The sequence below is a fragment of the Aythya marila genome (genome assembly GCF_965140915.1).
Source record: "Aythya marila genome assembly, contig: HAP1_HAP1_SCAFFOLD_179, whole genome shotgun sequence".
Taxonomy (NCBI): Eukaryota; Metazoa; Chordata; class Aves; order Anseriformes; family Anatidae; genus Aythya; species Aythya marila.
The window spans coordinates 552,807-580,088 of NW_028137479.1; the positions used below are offsets into that span (position 1 = coordinate 552,807).

The 27,282-nt window shown below is 40.0% G+C and overlaps 1 protein-coding gene across 1 annotated transcript in view; it reads left to right on the forward strand.

The window, feature by feature from the left end:
* LOC309890792 (ATPase family AAA domain-containing protein 2-like) overlaps positions 1 to 22,088 on the forward strand; it is a gene marked incomplete at both ends in the record, with an annotated part of 70,883 nt that extends 48,795 nt beyond the window's left edge. Inside the window, 8 exons of the mRNA XM_082785197.1 lie at positions 5,986 to 6,114; positions 6,338 to 6,440; positions 6,661 to 6,776; positions 7,744 to 7,918; positions 8,292 to 8,380; positions 20,306 to 20,465; positions 21,332 to 21,422; positions 21,850 to 22,088. Coding sequence (XP_082641323.1) covers positions 5,986 to 6,114; positions 6,338 to 6,440; positions 6,661 to 6,776; positions 7,744 to 7,918; positions 8,292 to 8,380; positions 20,306 to 20,465; positions 21,332 to 21,422; positions 21,850 to 22,088 — 1,102 coding nt within the window. The remainder of the gene's footprint in view (positions 1 to 5,985; positions 6,115 to 6,337; positions 6,441 to 6,660; positions 6,777 to 7,743; positions 7,919 to 8,291; positions 8,381 to 20,305; positions 20,466 to 21,331; positions 21,423 to 21,849) is intronic.
* Positions 22,089 to 27,282: the final 5,194 nt, after the last annotated feature.

Here is a 27,282-nt window from a genome sequence, read left to right on the forward strand (position 1 = left end):
CCCATTGTATTAAATGATCTACTATTACCAATAAATACGTTATCCTCCCTACCTTGGGCAATTCAGTGAAATCAACTTGTACTTTCTCAAAAGGCCTATAAGCTGTTTTTCTTCCTCCCGCGGCTGCTTGTCAAAACACTTTCTTATTTATCTTCTGACAAGTTAAACAACCTTGTGTGATTTGCTTTGCTATTTCAAAAACCCCTATGCAACCAAATTGTTGAAGTAAGTGATTACTTAATGCTTTTGTACCCCAATGTGTTTGTGTATGCAAACGTTCCAATCTTTGCCTTGCATAAGCTTGTGGTAATATCTCTTGCCCGTCTGGCAATGTCCATTTTCCTTGTTCTAATCTAGTACCTGTCTTCTCCAGTTTTGTCTGTTCTTCAGGAGTAAACTTTTTTTCTTCTCCCTCTCGTCTTTCTTCCTCCTGTACTGTATTAATTTTAGCAGCCTGAGTTCTCAAGGCTGCTTCCTGAGCTTCTTTATCTGCTAGATTGTTCCCTCTGGTGTGGTAATCTAATCCTCTTTGGTGTCCTTTTACATGTACCACTGCTATTTCTTTTGGTTCTCTTAATGCCCTTAAATTTTTTATTATTAATTCTTGATGTATAAGATTCCTCCCTTGAGTAGTAACGAAACCTCTTTCTTCACAAATTTTTCCGAAGGTATGAACCACCCCACATGCATATTTAGAATCTGTATATATAGTTCCACTTTTCCCCTTTAATAGTTCCACGGCCCTATATAGGACATACAGCTCACGAGCCTGAGCTGACCATGATAGACTCAAGGGTCCTGATTCCACAGGTTCCAGGTGCTTATTAATTATTGCATATCCTGATTTTCTTTTTCCCTCCACTACTCAGGAGGAGCCATCTATGAACAGTGCTTCTCCCTTCTCTAATTCAGTATCTCTTAAATCGGGTCTTCCTTTAGTCTGGGTCTCAATTACCTCTAAACAGTTATGTTGTAATTCCTCTGATGGTTTTCCGAACAAAAATTGTGCTGGACTCTGAGCAGAGCTTACCCTTAGTTCTAAGTCAGGGGAGTCAATTAGTATAGCTTCATACTTTAGGATCTGGCTGTCTGTTAACCATTTCTCTGCTTTCTGTTGTAAGACACTTCTGACGTTGTGTGGAGTATACACTTTTAAGGGAGCATTACAAGTGATCTTTCTAACTTCCTCTATTAATAATGCCGTAGCGACCAAAGCTTGGAGACAAGCAGGCCACCCTCTACTTACTGGACCAAGTAACTTAGAACAATACCCCATGGGTTTCTTAATTCCTGCCCAGTCTTGAGTACGAACTCCATATGCCGCCTGGTTTGATGTGTTCACAAAGGGATAAAAAGGTTTTTCCAGATCCAGAAGGCTCAACACAGGTGCTTGTATTAATGCCTCTTTTATTTCTTCAAATTGTTGATTATCTTCTGCAGACCACTTAAGTTGGTTCTTAATTTCTCATATAAGAATTTAACTTTTTCACTGTAGCTTTCAAGCCATGGTCTACAGTATCCTAATAATCCCAGTATTTGCTGGATTTCCTTTTTAGTTTGTGGGGGTCTTAAGGATAGGATCCCAGATACCCTGTCAGGATCTAACTTCTTTTTTCCCTTACTTAACCAATGTCCTAAGTATTTTACTTCCTGTTCCACAAATTGTAATTTTGATCGAGACACCTTGAATCCCTTTTCTCCCAGGAAACTGAACAATTTAATAGGAGCTTCTCGGGTTCCCTCTTCAGTTTCTCCTGCTACTAATAGATCATCCACATACTGCAATAATTTTACCTCCCTGGGTAATGCAAAATCTTGTAAAACTTTTTCTAAAGTTGGTCCAAATAGATTTGGTGACTCTGTAAACCCCTGTGGTAGCACGGTCCACCTTAATTGTTGTTTCCATCCCGTTTCAGGGTCCTCCCACTCAAAAGCAAAATAATCTGGATTTTTCATCCAGAGGGCAGGCCCAAAAGGCATCTTTCAGATCTATTACGCTATACCAAGTATGTTTGGGAGAGATATGACTTAGTAAAGTATAAGGTTTTGCCACCACAAGGAATTTAGTGACTGTTCGCTGATTTACAGCTCTCAGGTCCTGTATGACCCATCCGATTTCTTTACAGGGAGGATGGGTGTATTATGAGGTGACATACACGGTTCTAGAGTTCCTTTTTCCAGAAGTCTATGGGTTTTAATCCTTTTCGACCCTCCATTGGTATAGGGCATTGTTTAATTCTAATTGGACGATGTGGATCCATTATTTGAACATTTATGGGGTCCATTTCTATTTTTCCAATTTCCCCTTCCTTATAGCACACTGAAGGGTTAATGAATTCTTCGTCTTTTTGTGTCAAAGTGTATAATTTAATCTGCAATTTATCCCCTTGGCTTTGAATGCTTAAGTTTAATTTTAAAATCAAATCCCTTCCTAGTAAATTGTACTCCGCTTCAGCGAGCAAAAGTAAATCATTAAGACAGATTTTTTTATCTATTTCTGTTTCTACATCTTTCAAAACAGGTACCTTAAAGGGCTCTCCTTTTGCCCCTATTACAGACATGCAACTCTTCCCTTCTTCTATTCCTTTTGGAAGTTTTTGAATAGTGGATTTTTCAGCCCCTGTGTCTACTGAAAATAAGACTTCCTCTTTATGGGGACCAATTAATAGTTTTATCAACAGCTCTGTTGATGTTGAAGTCCCCAGAAGATATAGCCCCTGACACCCCTATTCTTCTTTGAATATTTTCTCATCTTGTTCCCGCTAATGATATTTCCTCTGAACGTGTCTCTTCTTGTTGCAATAGTAACAGACGGGAATTGTCAATTTCCCTCGACAAGGCTGACCCCTAGGGTTTTTTTCTATTATTTTTTTTCTCCTCTCCCCGGACAAGGTCTTGTGGAATGAGGTTAAGCCACGAAAGACCGTATGAACTTGGAAGTGATGGGAAAACTTACAGTTTTTAAGAAGAATGTTAGTTGTGATTAAGGCAGTAAATTAGATCATCCTCGTAGGAGCTTTCTAAACAGATCAGAAGAGGGCAAGAGTGTACTTAAGGACCGAAAAGGGTGTTGCAGTAGATAGCTGATGAGTTAGATTATGTGATAGAGCTCAGCTGCACACCTGCAAAGGAGCTCAAAGAGACAGTGAGAGGAGGCTGAGCCCCAGAAAATACTTTGCTCCTCCCTTCAGAGGCCCAGAGGAGCAGAGAGATGCACAGTGGCAGGTGGGAACCCGAGGGAAGTTCTTCAGAGGAAGAATGGCTGGGCCATGGACTAGTAAGGGAGAAGCAGAGTTGACTCCTTTGGAGGTTTAGTTAGGAAAACATTAGCTCAAAGTCTTAAGAGTAGCTTGAATACAAGGTGGGCGCCAGTCTAGAGGGAGAAGCTTGGTTAAAGTGTGTGGGTTTCAGGGAGCTGCGCAGTAGAGACTTGTAGAGAGGAATTTTAAATAGCACGTTGAATGGGAAATGAGCCCGGGGCAATTAATTGATGATCAAAATGCAAACTACAATTTTAAATCAGGAAAGAGGTAGACTATACTTTTATAATGAAAAATACGCCAGAAAAGAGTGAGGAAAGTGTCAGTGTTGTTATAAAGGAAGTTACTGGAACAAAGGAAAGGGTTAGAGGAGCAATAAAGCAGAGAAATTCATGCTTTTGTGATAGAAGTGTTGGAACACCAAGGACTGGAGATGGTAGTGATCACAAACTCATTTCCCGATCGCTCAGTTTTCCGTGTGCTGTCTGTATACCCCATGGCACCTACCTCGCATCCAGAAAGCAATGCAACCTTTGGGGTTAAAAAATAAAAACCAGAGAGGGCAGTGCTTTCCAAGAAAAAAAGATAAGTCCTTGTGGCAAACAGGTAGGTGAACGGAGTATGTACGTTCCTTCCTCGGTGTCCTGCTGTTAACGTGAGAGGATATTCACCAGAACCCAGTAGATGATTGCACTCTGGTTCTTGCGTTTTTTACCATCTTTCAGGAAACAACTTCAGGTTACTTGACAGAAGCTAATGGCCTAAGCTTATGTGCATTTGGCATTGTTTTCTCATTGGTGAGCTTCAAGCCTGTGTCTGGCCCATTATTGCTCACAGAATTTGTGGCAGAGCTAGACTTGGACTTAGATTACTATGCTTAGTCTTAGCACTGCAGATTATTAAAACCCTTTCCATTAAATACTTTCTCAAACTAAGAAGTGACTTTCTGAAATAGCTGTTTTCAGAAGATCTGCATCTTAGCTAAGCAATATGACAGAATTTTGCCTGTTGTTAAACACTGAGGCTGACGACAAGTCCATCAGCAGTTTCAGAGAGCACAGAACAATGTCCAGATGCATGCTCATCTGCTAGGATTTGTGATTTCTGAAACGTGACTTGCATAAATTCATCTTAAGGTTTTGCAGGATCCACTGTGTCATTAAAATAATGCTAATACTAAAACTGACGGGCATCTGTGTAATGCATTTTGGATTTCATATAATTTGCAAAAGTACTTAACGATTCGGTGTCATTTTGTGGTACAGTACAAACATCAAGAGGAAGTGAGAACAAAGAAAATGGTGGTGAAGATGTTCCAAGGCGTTACAACCTTCGACAGAGTAAACCTGTTGACCGCTACCAAGCTCCTATGGAAAGTAGGTTGAACGCACAGTTTCTCTTAAAACCTTATTTCTTGCACATAAGTGAGATAGAATTTTTGAATGCAAAGACGTGTTTGCGCACACAGTTCTATTTCAGTTCTGTACCTTCATTCTGCACATGAACTTCCCTGTTTTTATCAGACACGTGTGTCCTGTGCACATTGTCTTTCTTTGCTGTTTGGCGTACTTAGTGCTATGTATCCTTGCTATAACAGTAATTAATCACACTTAATGGTCTTGCTCTTGTGATTTTCAGTTCACCTTTAAACAGGGCGTAGTTTTCCACTTGTACCATGCACTGATGAAAAGCAAAAACAGTTAAAAATTCTTCTGGAATTAGGGATGAGTGAAACACGTGGCATTTTCTTTTTCTTTTGATATCCTCCTCTCTTAAATGTATCTGTATCATTATTCTAAATTCTTTCCTTTCAGTAAGACAAAGAGATCGAGAGAGGACTAACTCGGGCCAGCCGCGTTCTGTCAGACAGAAAGAGTCACTTGAAAATGCTGGGTCACAAAAATATAGAAGACGTGCCAGGTTGGTGTATGGCTAGTGATAGCTCTTACTTATCCGTAGAGCTGTCAGTCTCCTTACTGCATAATGCTTCAAAGGGTTTTCAGTTTAGTGGTAATTACAGAGTAAGTTTATGATCAGTACTTTGGTAGTCTGAGGATAGAGAGGAAAGAACTATTTGGAGGGGAGGAGGTGGATACTTTTAAGTTGGTTTCTTTTTTAAATCCAATATTTGTGGGTCGCTGATAAGATGATTATGGAGGTAGTGTCTGAGTTTCTGTAACTGAAATTCTTTGGTTCTGGAACTGAAGCCGGAATCCCCCCTTAAAATTCTTAGTCAGACTATTTAATCTTGAAGGATACAAAGGATTTTCTTAAAACCGAAAATAATTTTATTCGATTTAGAGGGAGAGGCTTTATGGAAGTTTTGTTAGATTTAAAAAAAAAAAAAGTTATCACTCAAATACTGACTCTAGTTTCTGTTTGGAATCAACTAATGTTTCTATATGCAGTTAACCTTAAACAATAAAAGATCTAAATGAAATCATAAATTGCCTTAGTAATGATAAAGGCTTTTTGGATTCTGTAAGCAGTTAGTGCGTAGAGAATGCTGTTGATTGCCAGATATTTTGTTGAGCATTCTTGAAAGCAGACAGTTGTCACGAGGAAAATCGTGTCATGGCCTTTGAAATCAGATTCCTAAGGAGTACAGTGGACTGGAAAATAGATCTCAGAGGCAATTTTGAGATAGAATTCCCTTAATTTTTGGTGTTACTTAGTATCTGCTCTATTTTCTTTTTAACTTTCTGGTTTATATGCTTGCTTGCAGACGGAGACGTGCAGATGACATCAGTGATTCTACACCCTCTTGCTCATCTCCCTTGCTTAGCACGTGTGATACGGAGGAGGGTGGTGAGAGCAGTGAGGACGGCGAGAGCACATCTCCAAGAAGGTTGCTGTCGGTAGAGAATAGGGGAGGGTTGAATCTCCTTCAAATGAATATTTAGCCATGTTTAAGTTTATCTAAATGTAACTGTGTAAGTTTATGTCAATTAATTAGGTCTTCTAATATATTAATTAATGTCTTCTACATTTGCTTGGCATTATTATGAAAAACAAAAATCTTCGAGCTGCATCTTAAAGAAAAAGAAGCCCTATAACTTCTCCTTAATTCAAATCAGGACTTTTCGAGTGAAACGTCAGAAACGGGACCTAAAGAGAGTTCAGAGGGATCAAAAGAAAGCTGGAGGAAGTCAGGGAGATGCAATGCAAATAGATAATGCGGTAAGTGGTAAACTAATCATCGTGTCAGCGAGTGTTTCCAGTGATTATGAAAGATCTCAGTGCGCCATCTACAACTACCTTTGTTGATGGTTTTCTCTAAAGCAACTTCAAAAATTGCCCAGAATGTTTGCGTTGTGCTGAGATAATTTCTGATGAAACCTTGATCTAGGTTGCTGCTTTCTTTAACATACAAACTCTGTGGTGTTGAATTTCTCTTTAGATTGGATTTGAGAACGTGGGTGGTCTTTCGGAACACATCGCAGCTTTGAAAGAGATGGTGATTTTTCCCGTCCTGTATCCAGAAGTTTTTCAGCAGTTCAATATTCAGCCCCCAAGGTAACTCATGACAGTGATAAATCGTAAGTCAGCTGTTTTCAGGAGAAAGTTCAATTAAGGTATCAATATGCTTCCATGCTTCAACATTTTTGGCAGCGGTGAACATTTGTTTTAGTAGTAGCAAAAAGTGGTTTCTTAAAAATGGATAGAATCCAGAATATTTGTAGGTTAAAAATATAAGCAATGTCTGAAACTTGTAAGTTTTACCATCTGGTGTTTTTAAAAAGTTGGGTTAGTTGGGTTGGAGTGGTTTTGTTCTCAGTTTTATGTACAAGTCAGCTTGATTAGTCTGTAAGCAAGAAGGGATTATCTAGTGTGGAAGTCAATTGTAATATGTTGCCTGGAAGCCCAGTTGTTTTTCCTGCCTACTTTTGCTTTCTTTTTTTTTTTTTTTTTTTTTTTTTTTCCTCTGAGTGCTAAGGCATCGCTTTTCCTTTCGGCTTTAGGCTTCCTCACTTGCCATCAGCAATAGATGGTCTGAGAGACCAAACCCAGTAACTTAATGCTTTTGAAAGGAGCATTAAATGCTTTACTATCAGATTCTGCATATTGTGAAAGCAAGAATATGCAGTTTATTGCTGCAGAATGAACTGGTGATTCACCATTCAGCCCATTCTCAGATTCTGTGCTGAAGTTTGCCCGTTTGGCTCCGGTTTGCGGTAATCACCCTGTTTGTCAGCAGTTTTGGAAGTGTCCTTCTGGGACAGTATGCTCTCTTTTGAAGTTTTTATACGTTTGAGTTACCTCCTTATTCATTTCTTTGGGTGAAAAAAATGAATTTTCTTGTGAAACGTTGTAAAAACGCGGAACTTCTATCTGTTCTGCCTCTACCCACACTTCAGCTATTACTGCTGTCTTGTACATGACGTGTTTTGGTTAGGAAAGACGAGTTTGTTCTAGAGACGATGGTTGTAGGAGGTACTCATCATGATGTTTTTTTTTCCTATCTGGATCTTTTTTATTGCAGAGGTTGTCTATTTTATGGCCCCCCAGGAACAGGGGAAACACTAGTTGCTCGTGCACTTGCCAGTGAATATAGTCGAAGTGACAGGAAAATATCATTTTTTCTGAGAAATGCTTCGGACTGCATGAGAAAATACGTGGGGGAATCAGAACGCCAACTTCGTGTGTTATTTGAACAGGTAAGGTTGAAATGCACAGTGTATTCTGTCAGAGTTGAAACCATTATTTTCTGTGGTCAACGTTTTTAAGTAGCACTTGCTCTTTTTTTGTATTTTGTTATTTTTTTTTTCCCCCTGAAATGGAAATGCCAGTGTTTCTGCTGTGAATGTCAGCTGTAAGAACTACTGGAACAATTTGCTTCCTGTCACCCGGATACAGTGGGTTGACACAGACTGCTGTCTTCTGTTAGTCATGCCAGATACTCCAGTAGCTCTATCAGTAGAGGTCCCAGAGGCTAAAGTGAAAAATCTAGTTTAGATGACATTCCAACCATGATGTTTTTGTGCATTTTTCCTTTAAATAATGCTGTTTTACTCAGTGTTTTCCTGCTAGGCCTGTCAGATGCGACCTTCAATTATTTTCTTTGATGAGATAGATGGTCTCGCTCCTGTGTGCTCCAGTAAACAAGACCACATTCATAGGTATTACAGTTTTGCACCTACATAAAATCTGCTTGATCTTTGGGAAAAAAAAAAAAAAGAAAAAAAAAAAGGACGATGACCTGTTTAATTTACTGTGAACATGTTAATTTATCCTGAAAACTTGTAACTCAATGCCAAAACAGGTGATTCTAAACGATAGTAGAAACCAATTTACTAAGCCTGATATCAGCATGTGGTCTGTGTTAACTTACCTATTTTTTATGTCTTAAAATGAGTCTTGTCCTTAAAAAGCTTGTCCTTTATGACTACTCACGGAAGAAAGTCATGTGGAATGTAACAAAATTTACTGAACCAGTAAGTAAAACTTATATTTTTCTATTTGTTCCATTGTTTCAACTCTTCTGACCCTTCTGGACGGCGTAGATAACAGAAGAGAGATCGTGGTAATTGGAGCTGCCAACAGACTGGATTGTATAGGTCCTACTTTACGAAGACCAGGACGCTTTGGCAGAGAGTTCCTCTTCAACTTGCCAGATAAAGAGGTGAGAACTTAAATTCAACGTTAGTGCTACCATGGCAAAGTCCAACTTTATAGGAAAAAAAATTGACAACTTGAACGAAAGAGTGATATGTGGAGACACTGCGCTGTTCCATGGAGGGCAAATCTGGTACTGAATATATATGGTCAGGATGATACCACCAAGTAGTTAGTTCTATAATCAAACCTTTCATTCCCAAAGTTGTACCTGTTTGCTTAATTATTTAGTCCACTTGGGTGTTTTCATCATGAAGTTGTGTTTTTGGTCTCAATCCTTCGCTTATGAATGAATAGGGGACGTGTTTGCATTTGATTGTGCCCCTGCTCGGTGGTAGTAGTTTGAGTCATAATTCTTTTCTTCTTTATAGTAATTGTAGCAATTGGAAGCATTGTGCCAGAAGTGCTTTCTGTGAATTTACTGACTGGAAAGCAAATGTGATGAAGTAATGAGACTGTCCCAATGAAAGCTTGCTAAGTTTTAGAGAAGTTTTTTGGACAGCAAAGAAATGCTTCTGGATAAAGTTTTCATTACAGTATTTTCCTCTGGGTCCTTAGGTCTCGTAGTTTGGAAACTTGTTATTGAAGCTATAAATGCCTTTTCTCACTGTAGGTTCCTAGAAAAAAGTGCAGTGTAACAAATAAGAAATATTCAATTTCCTGGTTGAAAATGCAGAGTGTATATTAAATAACTGTAAAATACTTGAAAGTTGAGCAAGTAAGAAAAGCGTATTAATAGATGAGGGGTTTTGAGGGAGGACTGTTTTGTTTTTTGTTGTTTGTTTGTTTGCCTTTTGGTTTGTTTGTTTCTTGTTGGTATTTTTAAGGAAAACTTGGGACAAGCTAAAATGCAATGATTTTGCTTCCAGGCTAGAAAAGAAATTTTCAAGATTCATACTCGTGACTGGACCCCTAAGCCACTGGACATGTTGCTTGATGAACTAGCTGAGAAATGCATTGGTAAGACTGAAATCAAAATGGATTCTTGCTTGTGACCAAGTTGTAAAGAACCTAGCTTGTACCAGGCAGTACCCATGCTCTTGTGCCTTGTTGCACAACTAGTCAACGAGGCAGCTGGCACACCTTCATAGCAATCAGAGTGAGATGCTTTCATCTATTTACTCTTTATTGTCGTTCCTCTTGTTGTCTGAGAACATTAAATGGTTCTGGGGCATCTTCCTCAAGAGTATAGTTTTTGATGAGGAGTCTGCTTCAGCTGCATAAGCGCAGGATATCAGGCAGTGAGCAACATGAAACTTCCCTGCAGAGAGTGGTATAAATGGCTCAGGATTCAAATTAGGATTAAATAAAAAAATAGGATTTATTAGAAGAATATAAAAGAATAGAGGTAAGCAAACAGTGCTGGGTGCACTGAGAGTCTCCGCTCCACCAGGGCACACACCAGTTACATCAAGCAGCTGATTTTTATGCTCCTAGACTAATACATATTCATTACTACTTCCAAAAAAATTAGATTATTATAATTAGCCTCCGGGGTCCAGTCCCTCCTACTGGAGCATGCGCATCAGTCTCCTCTGGGGGTTTCTAGGGGTCTTTCATGCTGAAGGCTCGTAGTCTTCTTCTCCAAGTCCTTCCTGTTTGTACTCCTTTGGCACTGTACCAAGTTTATAGAACATTTTCTGCAGGTCTTGTCTGCCAGCCGTCCTTCAGCTTCTTTTTTCTTCCTCTTAATCTCTTGGCCCCCTGGCCAGATACCAAAGGTCTGCATAGTATCCCATAACAGTCACTAGTTGTTATCAGTTGTTATGAAACTCCCAGACATCAAACACAAATAGCTTTCTTATTGACACTTCACCAGTAATTAAAACATTCTTCCCCAGCCATTCACAGGGACAGTCACATCTATAGCAGTGTTAAGTTAATCTCGAAGAAGACAGGAAAAAAAAGGCTGTAACTGTTAGAAATAGAAGTCCGGAATAACAAAAGCAAACAGGTTCATAAATTTAAGGAGTATTTTCTGAAGACTTGATAAATTGACTAGAATGAGGGGGAGACTGGGACACACTGCATCTGTGGTTCAAGAATTAAATTGCCAGTGCAGGGCCCAGAGGCAGACAGCATTCAAACAGAATTGTTCTTTATGGACACGAAATGTTAAAACATCCTTGCAGAGCGGTAGCACTTTGAATTCCCTGTTAAGCTGTTTGGTTTTGGCATTACAAATTCTTTAAATGTTGCATGTTGTAAACCTGGGCCTTGACTGATGTAACATTTGATTTTTGTTTGTTAGGATACTGTGGTGCAGATATCAAATCCCTCTGTACTGAAGCTGCGCTGTGCTCTCTACGCCGATGCTATCCTCAGATTTATGCAAGTAGGGAGAAGTTGCTACTAGACGTTAATTGTATTAAAATAAAAGCAAAGGACTTTTTCATGGCTATGAAGAAGGTTGTTCCAGCTTCAAACCGGATCAAGGCTTCACCCGTACAAGCACTCTCACCCATTTTCAAGCCACTTTTTCAAAGATCAGTAGAGAATATTTTACAAGTTGTGCAGAAGATCTTCCCGCATGCACAGCTTGCACTAAAGGAGGACCGACAGCAAGGTATAACCACAGCATCCACTTCTTTATAATTCTGCTAAAGCAAAAACTTGTGGTTTGTGCAATCAACTTCTACCTTTCAGACATAATGGTGGTAGAATTTTATTATTTGCATGTGCATGTCTTTCTTTTGGGCAAGTCTGGAATATAACGCATAGGTTTTATTGTGGATTCGAAACTGAAATGCCAAATGGAAGCTCTGAATGACTCAATACACAGTAAAGGACGATGCGTTCTCTACTGAAGCATGCTGCTTCTGACGGCAGCTAAGATAATTAGCATTTGTAGAGGTTGACTTGAGGTTTGAAGTATAAGGCACCTATTTTTCTTTAAAAAATCAAAACTCAGATCTTTGGAGGGGAAGCATTTCTAGGTCAATGTTTCTAATTCCTTTCTGAAGAATGTCAGGACCAGGATACAAGTATAACTGGTCTAAGCTAAATATTGTTTTAGCTATCGTCATTTTTAACCAGTCTCCTAATTTAAATGTTTGTGGATCGTACTATACACGTGAGATCAATTAGCATTGATATTTACTAGATGAATGGAATTCTGTGGCCATCACATCCTTTATCCACGTGCTTTCATTGTGGGAACCTCCTCCAGAAAGAAATGGTCTTGTTTGTTGTTTTTTTTTTTTTTTTTTAAGCTATTTAGCAACTGCAGAAATTGTTGGTAATCTCCTTTATTCTAAGGGGGAGAAAAAAATCACCAAGGGTAGCGTACCTTATACGTACACATCAGTGGGACTTAGTAGAGCTTTGTAGGGCCTTGTGCCATCTCCTTAGATCTGTGGTGGGCTGAACTCTAGGAAATAGCTTTCAGTGTGTGCTCTCAAATGAAGAAAGGGTTTTGGCACTGATTTAGAAGCTGTATTAATGGAAGAGAAAGAGACAAAGGCTATTCAGGAAAGTTAACAAACCTCTTTTGCCTTTCAGAGCATTTCAATCCTATTTTACAAGATGATATGTTTGACAGTGATGACGATGCATCCTTGGTTTCTGGAGATGAATTAAAAGATGGAATGCCTAACGGACCAGAGAAAAAATGCCTCTGTTTCAGCAGGTAAAGAAAGATAAATCCCTGTTATGTTTAAATTCTCAGGTCTGCTGAGTCTTTGTAAACAGTTCCAGCTGTTAAAAGTGCGAGGGGTGGTAGAGGAAGGGGCAACATCAAGTTTGTGTGTTGAAGGGGTGCTTGGTATTCACAAGAAGAAAGGATGGAGGGACTAAAGTTGTAATGAAGTTGCTCTGAATGACCAAATTGAAAAGCCCAGGCTTCTCTTCGTAAGCCAAAGTGATCCGTAGACTACCAGAACACGTTGACTTAATCCATGGCATTCTTTGAAAGACTCAAGACCACATAAATGTGCAGTCTGTCCTTTTAGCTAAAAATAGCCCAACTTTATGGGTTTGTGTTGCCACCTTTTGCCCTTCTGTTTTCCAGGATTGTTAAACCAGTAGTGAATTATGTAGCAGAAAGAAAACTGAGAAAGGGCTTGTTAAAACACCTTGAGAAAAAATTGAATGGTGTCTTTATTTGTTAAGCCACCAAGTTGTGTTAATCTTGTGATATTTTAGTATGGAAGTCATGCAAGCCCACAGTTGGAAAGTTAGATCATGTTGTCACAGCTGGATCAGTTATTTTTCTCAGTTTCTATTGCTGTGCTGTCCAGAAGACTTTCTGTCCTCTAGAGCAAGGCTAAGTCTCTAGCATCTTTGATTTAAGCCAGCAGAGGTACAGCCTGATTGTAGTGGGGAAACAAATGCTCCTCACCAATTTATTTCCTAGTAGTAAAGCAAGATTGCAGGGATATTAATTTGCAGTCTTGGTTTAGTAAAGAATAGGAAACAAAAGGGAAGAAGATGAAACAAAGGGAAGAAGGTGAAACAATTGGAATGAGTGAATAACTTAACTGGAAATCTTACATGTATTTAATGTACCGCTGCCATTTGGATTATTTGGGGAGGGAAAAGAAAGTCTATAGGAAAATTACTTGGAACATCTGTGTGTCTATTCAGCACCTCATTTATAAACTTGTTTTCTTAACTCTTGTTCTAGGAGTGCTTTCTGCGAACCAACATCATGCCAGCCCCGTCTGCTAATAGTAGGAAAAGAAGGGTACGGCCGGGTTTCTTACGTGGCACCCGTGGTGTTGCACGCTTTGGAGAAGTTTCCCGTTCACACCCTGGACCTTTCTGTTCTGCTTACAAACGTTGCATCGCCAGAAGAAATCTGCAGACAGGTACCTTTTTTTCTTTTTCTTCTCATCGGATTCACTGACTGTATGTAAAGGATCAATCGAGTTGCAAGTAAGGTGAGCAAAATTCATTGGTAATGGAGGTGGCCTTGTTTTAATGTGCTGGGATGTTTGCTTCTGTCTGAAAATCCCCTTTTCTTTTAGACAGCACCACAAACAATCCGGATGTTGTACATGTCCACATTTTCCATACCCAATTTTACAGTGAGGCTGTTGCTAGCAGCTCAGGAAGCTGGGCGGTGTTGCTAACGAACATCTCTTTGTGGAAAGAAATGCTGTTCATGTCACTGGGATCCAGAAAGTAGTTCTCATTGCCTCCTAGGACTGTGTGCTCCCAGTAGATGGCTCTGTATCAGACTGCATGTCGGCTACTTTTTGTAGCCTTCTTCTAAATTATATTAGTAAGGTAACCAAGGTTTGGGGCTTCTGTTTATTTTGTTTTCGCACGGACATACACAACTTGTGCTGTTGCAGTATGTGCACTAAAAGCATTAACATTCAGAAAACACTTCATTTGCACGGTGATGTGGTTTTAACTAGAAAAAATGACCAGATTTGGTGTTTTTACTTTTAGGCAGGAAATCCATTTTCTTGTTTGGCATCACTACCTTAAAATATTTTTACCTTTAGTGGAAACGTCTGAGAGCCATACAAGTAAGGACAGACATGTTACACGACTGAATACTGATGTGTCCCTTAAGAGGGACATTTCCTTTCTTTGTTATGCGATGATTGTGGCTGTGGCCATATAGCTACGGTGTCTAGCCACTGCCTGAATATATCCTTCCCATCTTCTGACTAGAGTTCTCCGAATACTGATAATCTGAAAGGGTGCACAGAGAAATTCCTTATGTGAAAGGATGCTTGCCACTCTGTTCACGTAGTTTCATTTCATGGGGCAGTCAGATGGCTATGTAGCTGTGTATTAAGAGGTTCTTGTACGTGTTTTAGTTTTCTTATGCAAGCTTTCCTTTTCACTAGCTGATCCGAAATGCTCAGAAGACAGCACCAAGCACAATTTATGTCCCAGATATCCATTTATGGTGGGACAACGCTGGACCTGCCTTGAAACTTACTTTTCTAACTCTACTACGTAACATTCCAGCATTTTTGCCAGTTTTGCTGCTTGCTCCGTCTGATGTACGTCACTCAGATCTCCCAGAAGAGGTATTTGTCAATACTTTCCTTACTATTTCTTCAGTGTCTTGTAATTTATGAATGCTTTCAGCATCAAAATGCTGTGCTTTCTTAAATGCATGCTGTTATTACTCAGGCACCCTAACAAATCACTTAAAATTTGCTTAGAGAAAAAAATACCGTGGAAGCATCTGCTTAAGGTTTTTTCTGAGTCAAGCAAGTGACTTTCACCCCCTTCTCACACATGCAAATAATAAATTAATACAATAATTCTGGTGGCTACAAAGTGGTTCAGTCAAGAATATGCAGTGCTTGAAATGACAAGAGGATGTTTTTACTGAAGAGATTTCTTCTGACAGTCTGCCATTCCATGCTATGTTGGGTAAACTGCTAATAATGCAATTTAGTAGAGAATTGAAACACTTTGATTAAAAAAAAATAAGTAAATCAGTTTCTTTCTTCATAGAGGCCAAAGCTTTCCAAGCTGGAAAGCTGAGTTCCAATTTCTGCTAAAGTAACTTTGGAATCAAATTCTAGTTGTATTCCCAAATAAACTGTAGTAAAAGTAGGTGCAGAACTTCATTGACTTCTGAGAGTTTACATTAAGGGAAGGTGCCCAAAACAGGACCACGCTGTTGTCATTGTGATGATTTGGTCTCAGTCATTGGGGGAAGAGAACGGGTCTTACCTAGACGTGTTTATTATCAACTGCTTTGAAAGTGCTTGAGTTCCCACAGAAGTTTTTGTACAGGCTGTAAATTCCTTCTAAAATAAGTAGTGAAATTCCTCACCTACCTTTTATTACTAGAACTTGAAAATGGAGGAAGACGTAGAGGTACTAGCTACTTCAGACACCTTTTGGTAGAGAAATAAAAACTCAGCAAAAAGCCCTCACTTGTCTGCTGAAGCCTGTCTCTTCCCTCGATAGCCATAAAGGTTATAAGTAAAGGCTGCAGCAAGGCAAGTAAATACAAAGGAGGCGCTGTTGGATGTGGTGAAAGCCATTACTTTACCAGTGTAGCGTACAATCCCTTCAGCGAGCTTTAATTCTACAGGTGATTCTTAAAGGTGATATTTGAATTTGCCATGCCAGCCTGTGAAAATGTAGCGTTTTAAGGCCAGGATGATAACTTTTTTCAGTTTGTGTTCTTCAGGTTATTCTTAATTTGAAAAGGTACTCGTCTTTTTGGAATCGAAGATGAGTTTTTTGTGGCCTTAAATCTGAAATGTCTCTCCTCCTTCTGCTTTAGATGCAAAAATGATTTAATACGGAATTTGGAGAAGTGTGCAATATTGAGTTGCCTGGTAGGGCAGAGAGAGCAGCCTTTTTTTGAGGACCTAATTCTAAATGAAGTGGCTAAGCCTCCTGTAAAGAAAAGAGGTGAGGAGGATATGAGAAGTACATCTAAAACTTTCCTATCGAAGTTACTAGCTCTTTGGGCTTTGCTTTGGTGGTCATTTTCTGTCAGTAATTTGTCATATGCTTGTATTTGAGTACTGTAAATTGGCTAATTTTTCCTGATGAATTGAAGTTGATTGGACATTGGAAGTTGTGCCTGTAGCACCACCAGCTGAGCCTCAGAAGCCACAAGAGGAAGAAGTAAAGATGCTGGAGGAGGAAGAGAAGGATACCTTGCGTGACCTTAGAATTTTCTTGAGGGACGTTACTCACAGACTTGCCACTGACAGACGTTTCAGGGAATTTGCAAAGCCCGTTGACCCACAGAAGGTAAAGTAGTACTGATCCGTGTGTGTCTGTAACTTCTCAGTGTTCGTATTTCTCAGCGTTTTGGGGAAGGTTCAACTTTGTTTTTAGGGCTGCACTGTAAGGATTTTGCAAGAAGCAGAGGCAGTGCTTTTACTTCTGCTGACTCTCAAATGTGTCTTATGGGATTATTCGCTGAAAGCCCTGGTTTCATTCTAAAAAGCCAGTCCAAATGCCAACACAGTTTGCTCGTGAAAAGGCTTTGATATGTAGGCGTGTCACAGCACTGAAAAGCACAGAGATCTTTCCTTATAATGACAAACAGTATTTACAGGACTACTTGAGTGAAGTCTGAAGCCCTTTATTGAACTGTCAGTTCCTGTGGGAACAGGAATAAGAGCAGCAGTTTGTAAAAATAAGTTTTGAGATCCTGTTCTCTGTTTCATCTGGAACTCCTCAATAGGAATCAACCATAAGTGCAGTGTGTTTTCTTTTTCCTCCAATTGGCTGCTTAGATGCCTTTTTCTCCTTAATTTATGAGATAAGCCTAAACTAGGGGCGTATATTTCAAAGACAGATGTAACTTGAATATACCTGGGGATCAGCAAAGTCCTCTTGATGTGGGCATTCACTGGCTTTTCTTCTCCCTTTCAGACTGGAGGACGTTTATCCATCTTGCAAAACCATTGTTATATTTGGCGTAATTTTTGGCAGTTTCTGCAGGAAAAAGCTTGAACTTGAAGACAATGGGTCCACCCACACAGCCCTTTCAGAGCAGCTAACCTTAGTCTGTCAGTAGTTTTCCTGTAGTAGCTTTTCGCGTTTGTTTGATCATGCCTTTACCTCATTGCTCACGTTCTCAGACTGCTGGGGTTTTATATTTTTGTCATTTTCTTAGAAAATGGCGAATGATGCATATCCCGGCTTCCAGATGATTCGTTTCTGTTACTCCCAATTTGTGTCAGGCTGCGTTTGGTTGGAAATGAAAATGTAATTGCAAATTCCCCTGAACAGCACAACATGTCTGTGGTATTAATTAAAGCACTGTAAATAGGTAGAATATCTGAGAATGCATTCCTTCAAGCATGGCCGTGTTTTTTTAAACCTACAGAGGAGGCAAAATACGGTATTTAGGCTTAGTAGATGAAATGTATTGCTTCTGTGGTGGCAGATCCGTGTCTTGAGATTTTAAACCTGGTGGATCTCGTGCTCGAACCTTCAAAGGAGATGTTACATAGACAATAAACCGTCCTCCTTTTCGGGGAGGACTCTCCTTAGGTCATTCAGAAAACGCCTTCAGTCTTCATTCACTGCAGCATTCACAAAGTGAATGCCTTCCTGTAAGGTTAGTCACTGATGGCCACTCATTCCATGCTTTCACTAAGAAAAACCTTCGCAGCTTTGCATCTGAATTTCCAGCCCCGCGTTTAGGTGAGCCCGGAGCGGCATCAGGCATCGCTGGGCTCCTCGTCCGGCGGCGCTGGTGAAGTGAAAGATGCCAAATGTGAAGTTTGACAGTGAGCTGAGGGGCTTGTGCTGGCCCAGTGGCTCTCTAAGCCCCCATGTCTGAGCAGCGGGAGCATCCGAGCAGCACAGGACAGAGCTCAGCAAGAGGCTGGGGTCAGGGCACTGCTGCAAATAGAAATGCTTTGCGGGCTGCAGAGGTTAACCAGGTACACGGCACTGTTTTACTACATGGTGGACACCTATTGAGAGTGTTTCTGCCCTCCTTTTTAGCTGAAACATCCCCAGATTCTAAGGGTAAAAGGAATAGAAGGGACTTGCGGAGGTAATCTGGCCCTGCCTCCTACTCAAAGCAAGGTTAACTTTGAAATGAGATCGGGTTGGTCTGGGTCTTGCCCACTTTTGCAATCTTCCAGGGACGGAAATTGCTTCAAAGTTGCCAGCAGATCTCCTCGACCTCTCCAGACAGCTGCCTGCAGTCCCCAGCCGCTGTAGAGGTGCCGCTACATCAGAAGGCCTGAAATAAAGAGGTTAAAGGCAAATAGTTTCCATTTGGTTTGATGACTAAGTGGCAAACAAGAGGAAGAGTTGCAAGATACCTTCTTAAATTCAGTCCAGCCAAGTAGGAAAAGTAAATGTGGACAGCTGTATCTTGGCAAAGAAGATAGTAGGGAGCAAGGAGGTTTAGCAGTCAAGATGGAAGGTGATGCCATGAGGCTTACAGGCTAGTAATGTTCTAGTGAAACCCAGCCTTCCTAAAGAAACCTGCCTGACTACTTGATGTGAATAACAGACTCTGTTCAGCTCTTTCTTAACATAGAAACGGTGCTGACTGCTTCTTCAGAGTAACAGAAGTTCGTGATACTACTGAAATAGTTGTGGTTCAGATGTAGATCTGATTTCTCCTAAGCACACTGAATTCACAACTGTTGATCCTCCAGAGGAGGCTTTGCAATTGAACACCTGGAGAATAGGTAAATTTCCCGCTGTTGTTCTCCTCTCCTCTTGTTTTGTTTTGTTTTGTTTTGTTCCTAGTAGCATAGGCTTAAGACTCTGAAGAAACAGGCTGCTTTTTTTCATTTCCAGCACTGGCTGTTCCTCCTGAGCCCCGCCTTCTATTTTTGCAGTCATAGGATATGTGAATGTAAATTCGTGGAGAGAGGTAGAAAACTCTTTCAACTGGTGTTTTTTCGGCTATGTGGGGAGAACAAATAGAGTGGCTTTGAATATTCTGCCTCTTAATCAGAGCAGCATGTGGAGGGAGACAGATGCGTTTGCTTTTTTAGTGCAATGGCTTCAGAAGCAAGAGGGGAAAAAGCACTTTCTCTGGGAGCTGAAGAAGGTGTCCTAATCACAGGAGAGGTTTCTAAGTGGCATATCTTTGTGAGGGTTCCTGTAGTCCGGAGGTTTTTGTTTGTTTGTTTGACGTTGGAAGGTTTTACTCTTAATATTCACGTCCTTCAGCAGAAGTGAGAAATGTGATTTTATTTTGTGCAGTGTCGTGGACCCTCCGAAATCTCCTGGGAACGATGAATACCTCGCATAGTACCAATGTGATGACCATGGAGACAAGGAGAAACCAAGAAGATCAAAAGAACGTGACCTCATTTCAAAAGAAACCGTATTGTCCGGCAAAGAGTCTTGTGAGCCTGGTGAGAAATTGCGGCATACTTCCTCTCTCGAGTCTGACACTGAATGTAGCTCTAAAAACCTTTCCTCCTCAGCTGTTACAGAGAGATGCCAAGATACAAAGGACAAGACTAAAACCACTGAGAAAGAGCATTACCAAAGCAAGAGGGAACATGCTCCTAGTGAAGAGAAGGAGACTCAAAAAGCAGGTCCTTCCAGCAAGAGAAGGATAAAGTGGAATACAAAGAATACAAACTTGAGCTCCTGATTGGCTTCATGCTGAACTCTGTGCTGTTCTTGTCCTAATCTTGGTCTCTCCATAGATAATATGGTTTAAATCCAAATAGAATCGTGCGATGAGGAAGATCTCACTGCAACAAATTCAACATCTAAAATCAAAGTTGACATTTTCCGTGATTTTCTTCCTGAGCAGAAGTGTGCGGTACTCCTTTTATATTAACGTAGAGATTATTTCAAACAGTCTTGAAGTGCTTGATGACTTAACAGTCTGCAGATTTATTATCAAATCAAAAAAACCCCGACTTGGTAGACTATTTTTTTCCCAGTTTTGAATGACCACTAGGAAGAAGGTTATTCCGGCATCAAGAAAGTCATGTGGAATGTAACAAAATGTACTGAACCAGTAAGTAAAACTTATATTTTTCTATTTGTTCCATCGTTTCAACTCTTCAGACGCTTATGGACGGCATAGATAACAGAGGGGAGATCGTGGTAATCGGAGCTACTAACAGACTGGATTCTATAGATCCTGCTTTACGAAGACCAGGACGCTTTGGCAGACACTTCCTCTTCAGCTTGCCAGATAAAGAGGTGAGAACTTAAATTCAACGTTAGTGCTACCATGGCAAAGTCCAACTTTATAGGAAAAAAAAAAAATGACAACTTGAACAAAAGAGTGATACGTGGAGACACTGCGTTGTTCCATGGAGGACAAATCTGGTACTGGATATATATGGTCAGGATGATACCACCAAGTAGTTAGTTCTATAATCAAACCTTTCATTCCCAAAGTTGTACCTGTTTGCTTAATTATTTAGTCCACTTGGGTGTTTTCATCATGAAGTTGTGTTTTTGGTCTCAATCCTTCACTTATGAATGAATAGGGGACGTGTTTGCATTTGATTGTGCCCCTGCTCGGTGGTAGTAGTTTGAGTCATAATTCTTTTCTTCTTTATAGTAATTGTAGCAATTGGAAGCATTGTGCCAGAAGTGCTTTCTGTGAATTTACTGACTGGAAAGCAAATGTGATGAAGTAATGAGACTGTCCCAATGAAAGCTTGCTAAGTTTTAGAGAAGTTTTTTGGACAGCAAAGAAATGTTTCTGGATAAATTTTTCATTACAGTATTTTCGTCTGGGTCCTTAGGTCTCGTAGTTTGGAAACTTGTTATTGAAGCTATAAATGCCTTTTCTTTCACTGTAGGTTCCTAGAAAAAGTTCAGTATAACAAATAAGAACTATTCAATTTCCTGGTTGACAATGCAGAGTGTATATTAAATAACTGTAAAATACTTGAAAGTTGAGCAAGTAAGAAAAGTGTATTAGTAGATGAGGGGTTTTGAGGGAGGACTGTTTTGTTTTGTGTTGTTTGTTTGTTTGCCTTTTGGTTTGTTTGTTTCTTGTTGGTATTTTTAAGGAAAACTTGGGACAAGCTAAAATGCAATGATTTTGCTTCCAGGCTAGAAAAGAAATTGTCAAGATTCACACTCGTGACTGGACCCCTCAGCCACCGGATATGTTGCTTGATGAACTAGCTGAGAAATGCATTGGTAAGACTGAAACAGAAACGGATTCTTGCTTGTGACCAAGTTGTAAAGAACCTTAGCTTGTACCAGGCAGTACCCATGCTCTTGTGCCTTGTTGCACAAGTAGTCAACGAGGCAGCTGGCACGCCTTCATAGCAATCTGTGTGAGATGCTTTCATCTATTTACTCTTTGTTGTCGTTCCTCTTGTTGTCTGAGAACATTAAATGGTTCTGGGGCATCTTCCTCAAGAGTATGGTTTTTGATGAGGAGTCTGCTTCAGCTGCGTAAGTGCAGGATATCAAGCAGTGAGCAACATGAAACATCCTTGCAGAGCGGTAGCACTTTGAATTCCCTGTTATGCTGTTTGGTTTTGGCATTACAAATTCTTTAAATGTTGCATGTTGTAAACCTGGGCCTTGACTGATGTAACGTTTGATTTTTGTTTGTTAGGAGACTGTGGTGCAGATATCAAATCCCTCTGTACTGAAGCTGCGCTGTGCTCTCTACGCCGATGCTATCCTCAGATTTATGCAAGTAGGGAGAAGTTGCTACTAGACGTTAATTCTATTAAAATAAAAGCAAAGGACTTTTTCATGGCTATGAAGAAGGTTGTTCCAGCTTCAAACCGGATCAAGGCTTCACCCGTACAAGCACTATCACCCATTTTCAAGCCACTTTTTCAAAGATCAGTAGAGAATATTTTACAAGTTGTGCAGAAGATCTTCCCGCATGCACAGCTTGCACTAATGGAGGACCGACAGCAAGGTATAACCACAGCATCCACTTCTTTATAATTCTGCTAAAGCAAAAACTTGTGGTTTGTGCAATCAACTTATAGCTTTCAGACATAATGGTGGTAGAATTTTATTATTTGCATGTGCATGTCTTTTTTTTTGGGCAAGTCTGGAATACAACGCATAGGTTTTATTGTGGATTCGAAACTGAAATGCCAAATGGAAGCTCTGAATGACTCAATACACAGTAAAGGACGATGCGTTCTCTACTGAAGCATCCTGCTTCTGAGGGCAGCTAAGATAATTAGCATTTGTAGAGGTTGACTTGAGGTTTGAAGTATAAGGCACCTATTTTTCTTTAAAAAATCAAAACTCAGAAACATTGACGTAGAAATGCTTCCCCTCCAAAGATCTAATTCCTTTCTGAAGAATGTCAGGACCAGGATACAAGTATAACTGGTCTAAGCTAAATATTGTTTTAGCTATCATCATTTTTAACCAGTCTCCTAATTTAAATGTTTGTGGATCGTACTATACACATGAGATGAATTAGCATTGATATTTACTAGATGAGTGGAATTCTGTGGCCATCACATCCTTTATCCCCATGCTTTCATTGTGGGAACCTCCTCCAGAAAGAAATGGTCTTGTTTGTTTTTTTTGTTTTTTTTTTTTTTATCTATTTAGCAACTGCAGAAATTGTTCGTAATCTCCTTTATTCTAAGGGGGAGAAAAAAATCACCAAGAGTAGCGTACCTTATACGTACACATCAGTGGGACTTAGTAGAGCTTTGTAGGGCCTTGTGCCATCTCCTTAGATCTGTGGTGGGCTGAACTCTAGGAAGTAGATTTCAGTGTGTGCTCTCAAATGAAGAAAGGGTTTTGGCACTGATTTAGAAGCTGTATTAATGGAAGAGAAAGAGACAAAGGCTATTCAGGAAAGTTAACAAACCTCTTTTGCCTTTCAGAGCATTTCAATCCTATTTTACAAGATGATATGTTTGACAGTGATGACGATGCATCCTTGGTTTCTGGAGATGAATTAAAAGATGGAATGCCTAACGGACCAGAGAAAAAATGCCTCTGTTTCAGCAGGTAAAGAAAGATAGATCCCTGTTACGTTTAAATTCTCAGGTGTGCTGAGTTTTTGTAAACAGTTCCAGCTGTTAAAAGTGCGAGGGGTGGTAGAGGAAGGGGCAACATCAAATTTGTGTGTTGAAGGGGTGCTTGGTATTCACAAGAAGAAAGGATGGAGGGACTAAAGTCGTAATGAAGTTGCTCTGAATGACCAAATTGAAAAGCCCAGGCTTCTCTTCGTAAGCCAAAGTGATCTGTAGACTACCAGAACACGTTGACTTAATCCATGGCATTCTTTAAAAGACTCAAGACCACATAAATGTGCTGTCTGTCCTTTTAGCTAAAAATACCCCAACTTTTTGGGTTTGTGTTGCCACCTTTTGCCCTTCTGTTTTCCAGGATTGTTAAACCAGTAGTGAATTATGTAGCAGAAAGAAAACTGAGAAATGGCTTGTTAAAACACCTTGAGAAAAATGTGAATGGTGTCTTTATTTGTTAAGCCACCAAGTTGTGTTAATCTTGTGATATTTTAGTATGGAAGTCATGCAAGCCCACAGTTGGAAAGTTAGATCATGTTGTCACAGCTGGATCAGTTATTTTTCTCCGTTTCTATTGCTGTGCTGTCCAGAAGATTTTCTGTGCTTTAGAGCAAGGCTAAGTCTCTAGCATCTTTGATTTAAGCCAGCAAAGGTACAGCCTGATTGTAGTGGGGAAACAAATGCTCCTCACCAATTTATTTCCTAGTAGTAAAGCAAGATTGCAGGGATATTAATTTGCAGTCTTGGTTTAGTAAAGAATAGGAAACAAAAGGGAAGAAGATGAAACAAAGGGAAGAAGGTGAAACAATTGGAATGAGTGAATAACTTAACTGGAAATCTTACATGTATTTAATGTACCGCTGCCATTTGGATTATTTGGGGAGGGAAAAGAAAGTCTATAGGAAAATTACTTGGAACATCTGTGTGTCTATTCAGCACCTCATTTATAAACTTGTTTTCTTAACTCTTGTTCTAGGAGTGCTTTCTGCGAACCAACATCATGCCAGCCCCGTCTGCTAATAGTAGGAAAAGAAGGGTACGGCCGGGTTTCTTACGTGGCACCCGTGGTGTTGCACGCTTTGGAGAAGTTTCCCGTTCACACCCTGGACCTTTCTGTTCTGCTTACAAACGTTGCATCGCCAGAAGAAATCTGCAGACAGGTACCTTTTTTTCTTTTTCTTCTCATCGGATTCACTGACTGTATGTAAAGGATCAATCGAGTTGCAAGTAAGGTGAGCAAAATTCATTGGTAATGGAGGTGGCCTTGTTTTAATGTGCTGGGATGTTTGCTTCTGTCTGAAAATCCCCTTTTCTTTTAGACAGCACCACAAACAATCTGGATGTTGTACATGTCCACATTTTCCATACCCAATTTTACAGTGAGGCTGTTGCTAGCAGCTCAGGAAGCTGGGCGGTGTTGCTAACGAACATCTCTTTGTGGAAAGAAATGCTGTTCATGTCACTGGGATCCAGAAAGTAGTTCTCATTGCCTCCTAGGACTGTGTGCTCCCAGTAGATGGCTCTGTATCAGACTGCATGTCGGCTACTTTTTGTAGCCTTCTTCTAAATTATATTAGTAAGGTAACCAAGGTTTGGGGCTTCTGTTTATTTTGTTTTCGCACGGACATACACAACTTGTGCTGTTGCAGTATGTGCACTAAAAGCATTAACATTCAGAAAACACTTCATTTGCACGGTGATGTGGTTTTAACTAGAAAAAATGACCAGATTTGGTGTTTTTACTTTTAGGCAGGAAATCCATTTTCTTGTTTGGCATCACTACCTTAAAATATTTTTACCTTTAGTGGAAACGTCTGAGAGCCATACAAGTAAGGACAGACATGTTACACGACTGAATACTGATGTGTCCCTTAAGAGGGACATTTCCTTTCTTTGTTATGCGATGATTGTGGCTGTGGCCATATAGCTACGGTGTCTAGCCACTGCCTGAATATATCCTTCCCATCTTCTGACTAGAGTTCTCCGAATACTGATAATCTGAAAGGGTGCACAGAGAAATTCCTTATGTGAAAGGATGCTTGCCACTCTGTTCACGTAGTTTCATTTCATGGGGCAGTCAGATGGCTATGTAGCTGTGTATTAAGAGGTTCTTGTACGTGTTTTAGTTTTCTTACGCAAGCTTTCCTTTTCACTAGCTGATCCGAAATGCTCAGAAGACAGCACCAAGCACAATTTATGTCCCAGATATCCATTTATGGTGGGACAACGCTGGACCTGCCTTGAAACTTACTTTTCTAACTCTACTACGTAACATTCCAGCATTTTTGCCAGTTTTGCTGCTTGCTCCGTCTGATGTACGTCACTCAGATCTCCCAGAAGAGGTATTTGTCAATACTTTCCTTACTATTTCTTCAGTGTCTTGTAATTTATGAATGCTTTCAGCATCAAAATGCTGTGCTTTCTTAAATGCATGCTGTTATTACTCAGGCACCCTAACAAATCACTTAAAATTTGCTTAGAGAAAAAAATGCTGTGAAAGCATCTGCTTAAGGTTTTTTCTGAGTCAAGCAAGTGACTTTCACCCCCTTCTCACACATGCAAATAATAAATTAATACAATAATTCTGGTGGCTACAAAGTGGTTCAGTCAAGAATATGCAGTGCTTGAAATGACAAGAGGATGTTTTTACTGAAGAGATTTCTTCTGACAGTCTGCCATTCCATGCTATGTTGGGTAAACTGCTAATAATGCAATTTAGTAGAGAATTGAAACACTTTGATTAAAAAAAAATAAGTAAATCAGTTTCTTTCTTCATAGAGGCCAAAGCTTTCCAAGCTGGAAAGCTGAGTTCCAATTTCTGCTAAAGTAACTTTGGAATCAAATTCTAGTTGTATTCCCAAATAAACTGTAGTAAAAGTAGGTGCAGAACTTCATTGACTTCTGAGAGTTTACATTAAGGGAAGGTGCCCAAAACAGGACCACGCTGTTGTCATTGTGATGATTTGGTCTCAGTCATTGGGGGAAGAGAACGGGTCTTACCTAGACGTGTTTATTATCAACTGCTTTGAAAGTGCTTGAGTTCCCACAGAAGTTTTTGTACAGGCTGTAAATTCCTTCTAAAATAAGTAGTGAAATTCCTCACCTACCTTTTATTACTAGAACTTGAAAATGGAGGAAGACGTAGAGGTACTAGCTACTTCAGACACCTTTTGGTAGAGAAATAAAAACTCAGCAAAAAGCCCTCACTTGTCTGCTGAAGCCTGTCTCTTCCCTCGATAGCCATAAAGGTTCTAAGTAAAGGCTGCAGCAAGGCAAGTAAATACAAAGGAGGCGCTGTTGGATGTGGTGAAAGCCATTACTTTACCAGTGTAGCGTACAATCCCTTCAGCGAGCTTTAATTCTACAGGTGATTCTTAAAGGTGATATTTGAATTTGCCGTGCCAGCCTGTGAAAATGTAGCGTTTTAAGGCCAGGATGATAACTTTTTTCAGTTTGTGTTCTTCAGGTTATTCTTAATTTGAAAAGGTACTCGTCTTTTTGGAATCGAAGATGAGTTTTTTGTGGCCTTAAATCTGAAATGTCTCTCCTCCTTCTGCTTTAGATGCAAAAATGATTTAATACGGAATTTGGAGAAGTGTGCAATATTGAGTTGCCTGGTAGGGCAGAGAGAGCAGCCTTTTTTTGAGGACCTAATTCTAAATGAAGTGGCTAAGCCTCCTGTAAAGAAAAGAGGTGAGGAGGATATGAGAAGTACATCTAAAACTTTCCTATCGAAGTTACTAGCTCTTTGGGCTTTGCTTTGGTGGTCATTTTCTGTCAGTAATTTGTCATATGCTTGTATTTGAGTACTGTAAATTGGCTAATTTTTCCTGATGAATTGAAGTTGATTGGACATTGGAAGTTGTGCCTGTAGCACCACCAGCTGAGCCTCAGAAGCCACAAGAGGAAGAAGTAAAGATGCTGGAGGAGGAAGAGAAGGATACCTTGCGTGACCTTAGAATTTTCTTGAGGGACGTTACTCACAGACTTGCCACTGACAGACGTTTCAGGGAATTTGCAAAGCCCGTTGACCC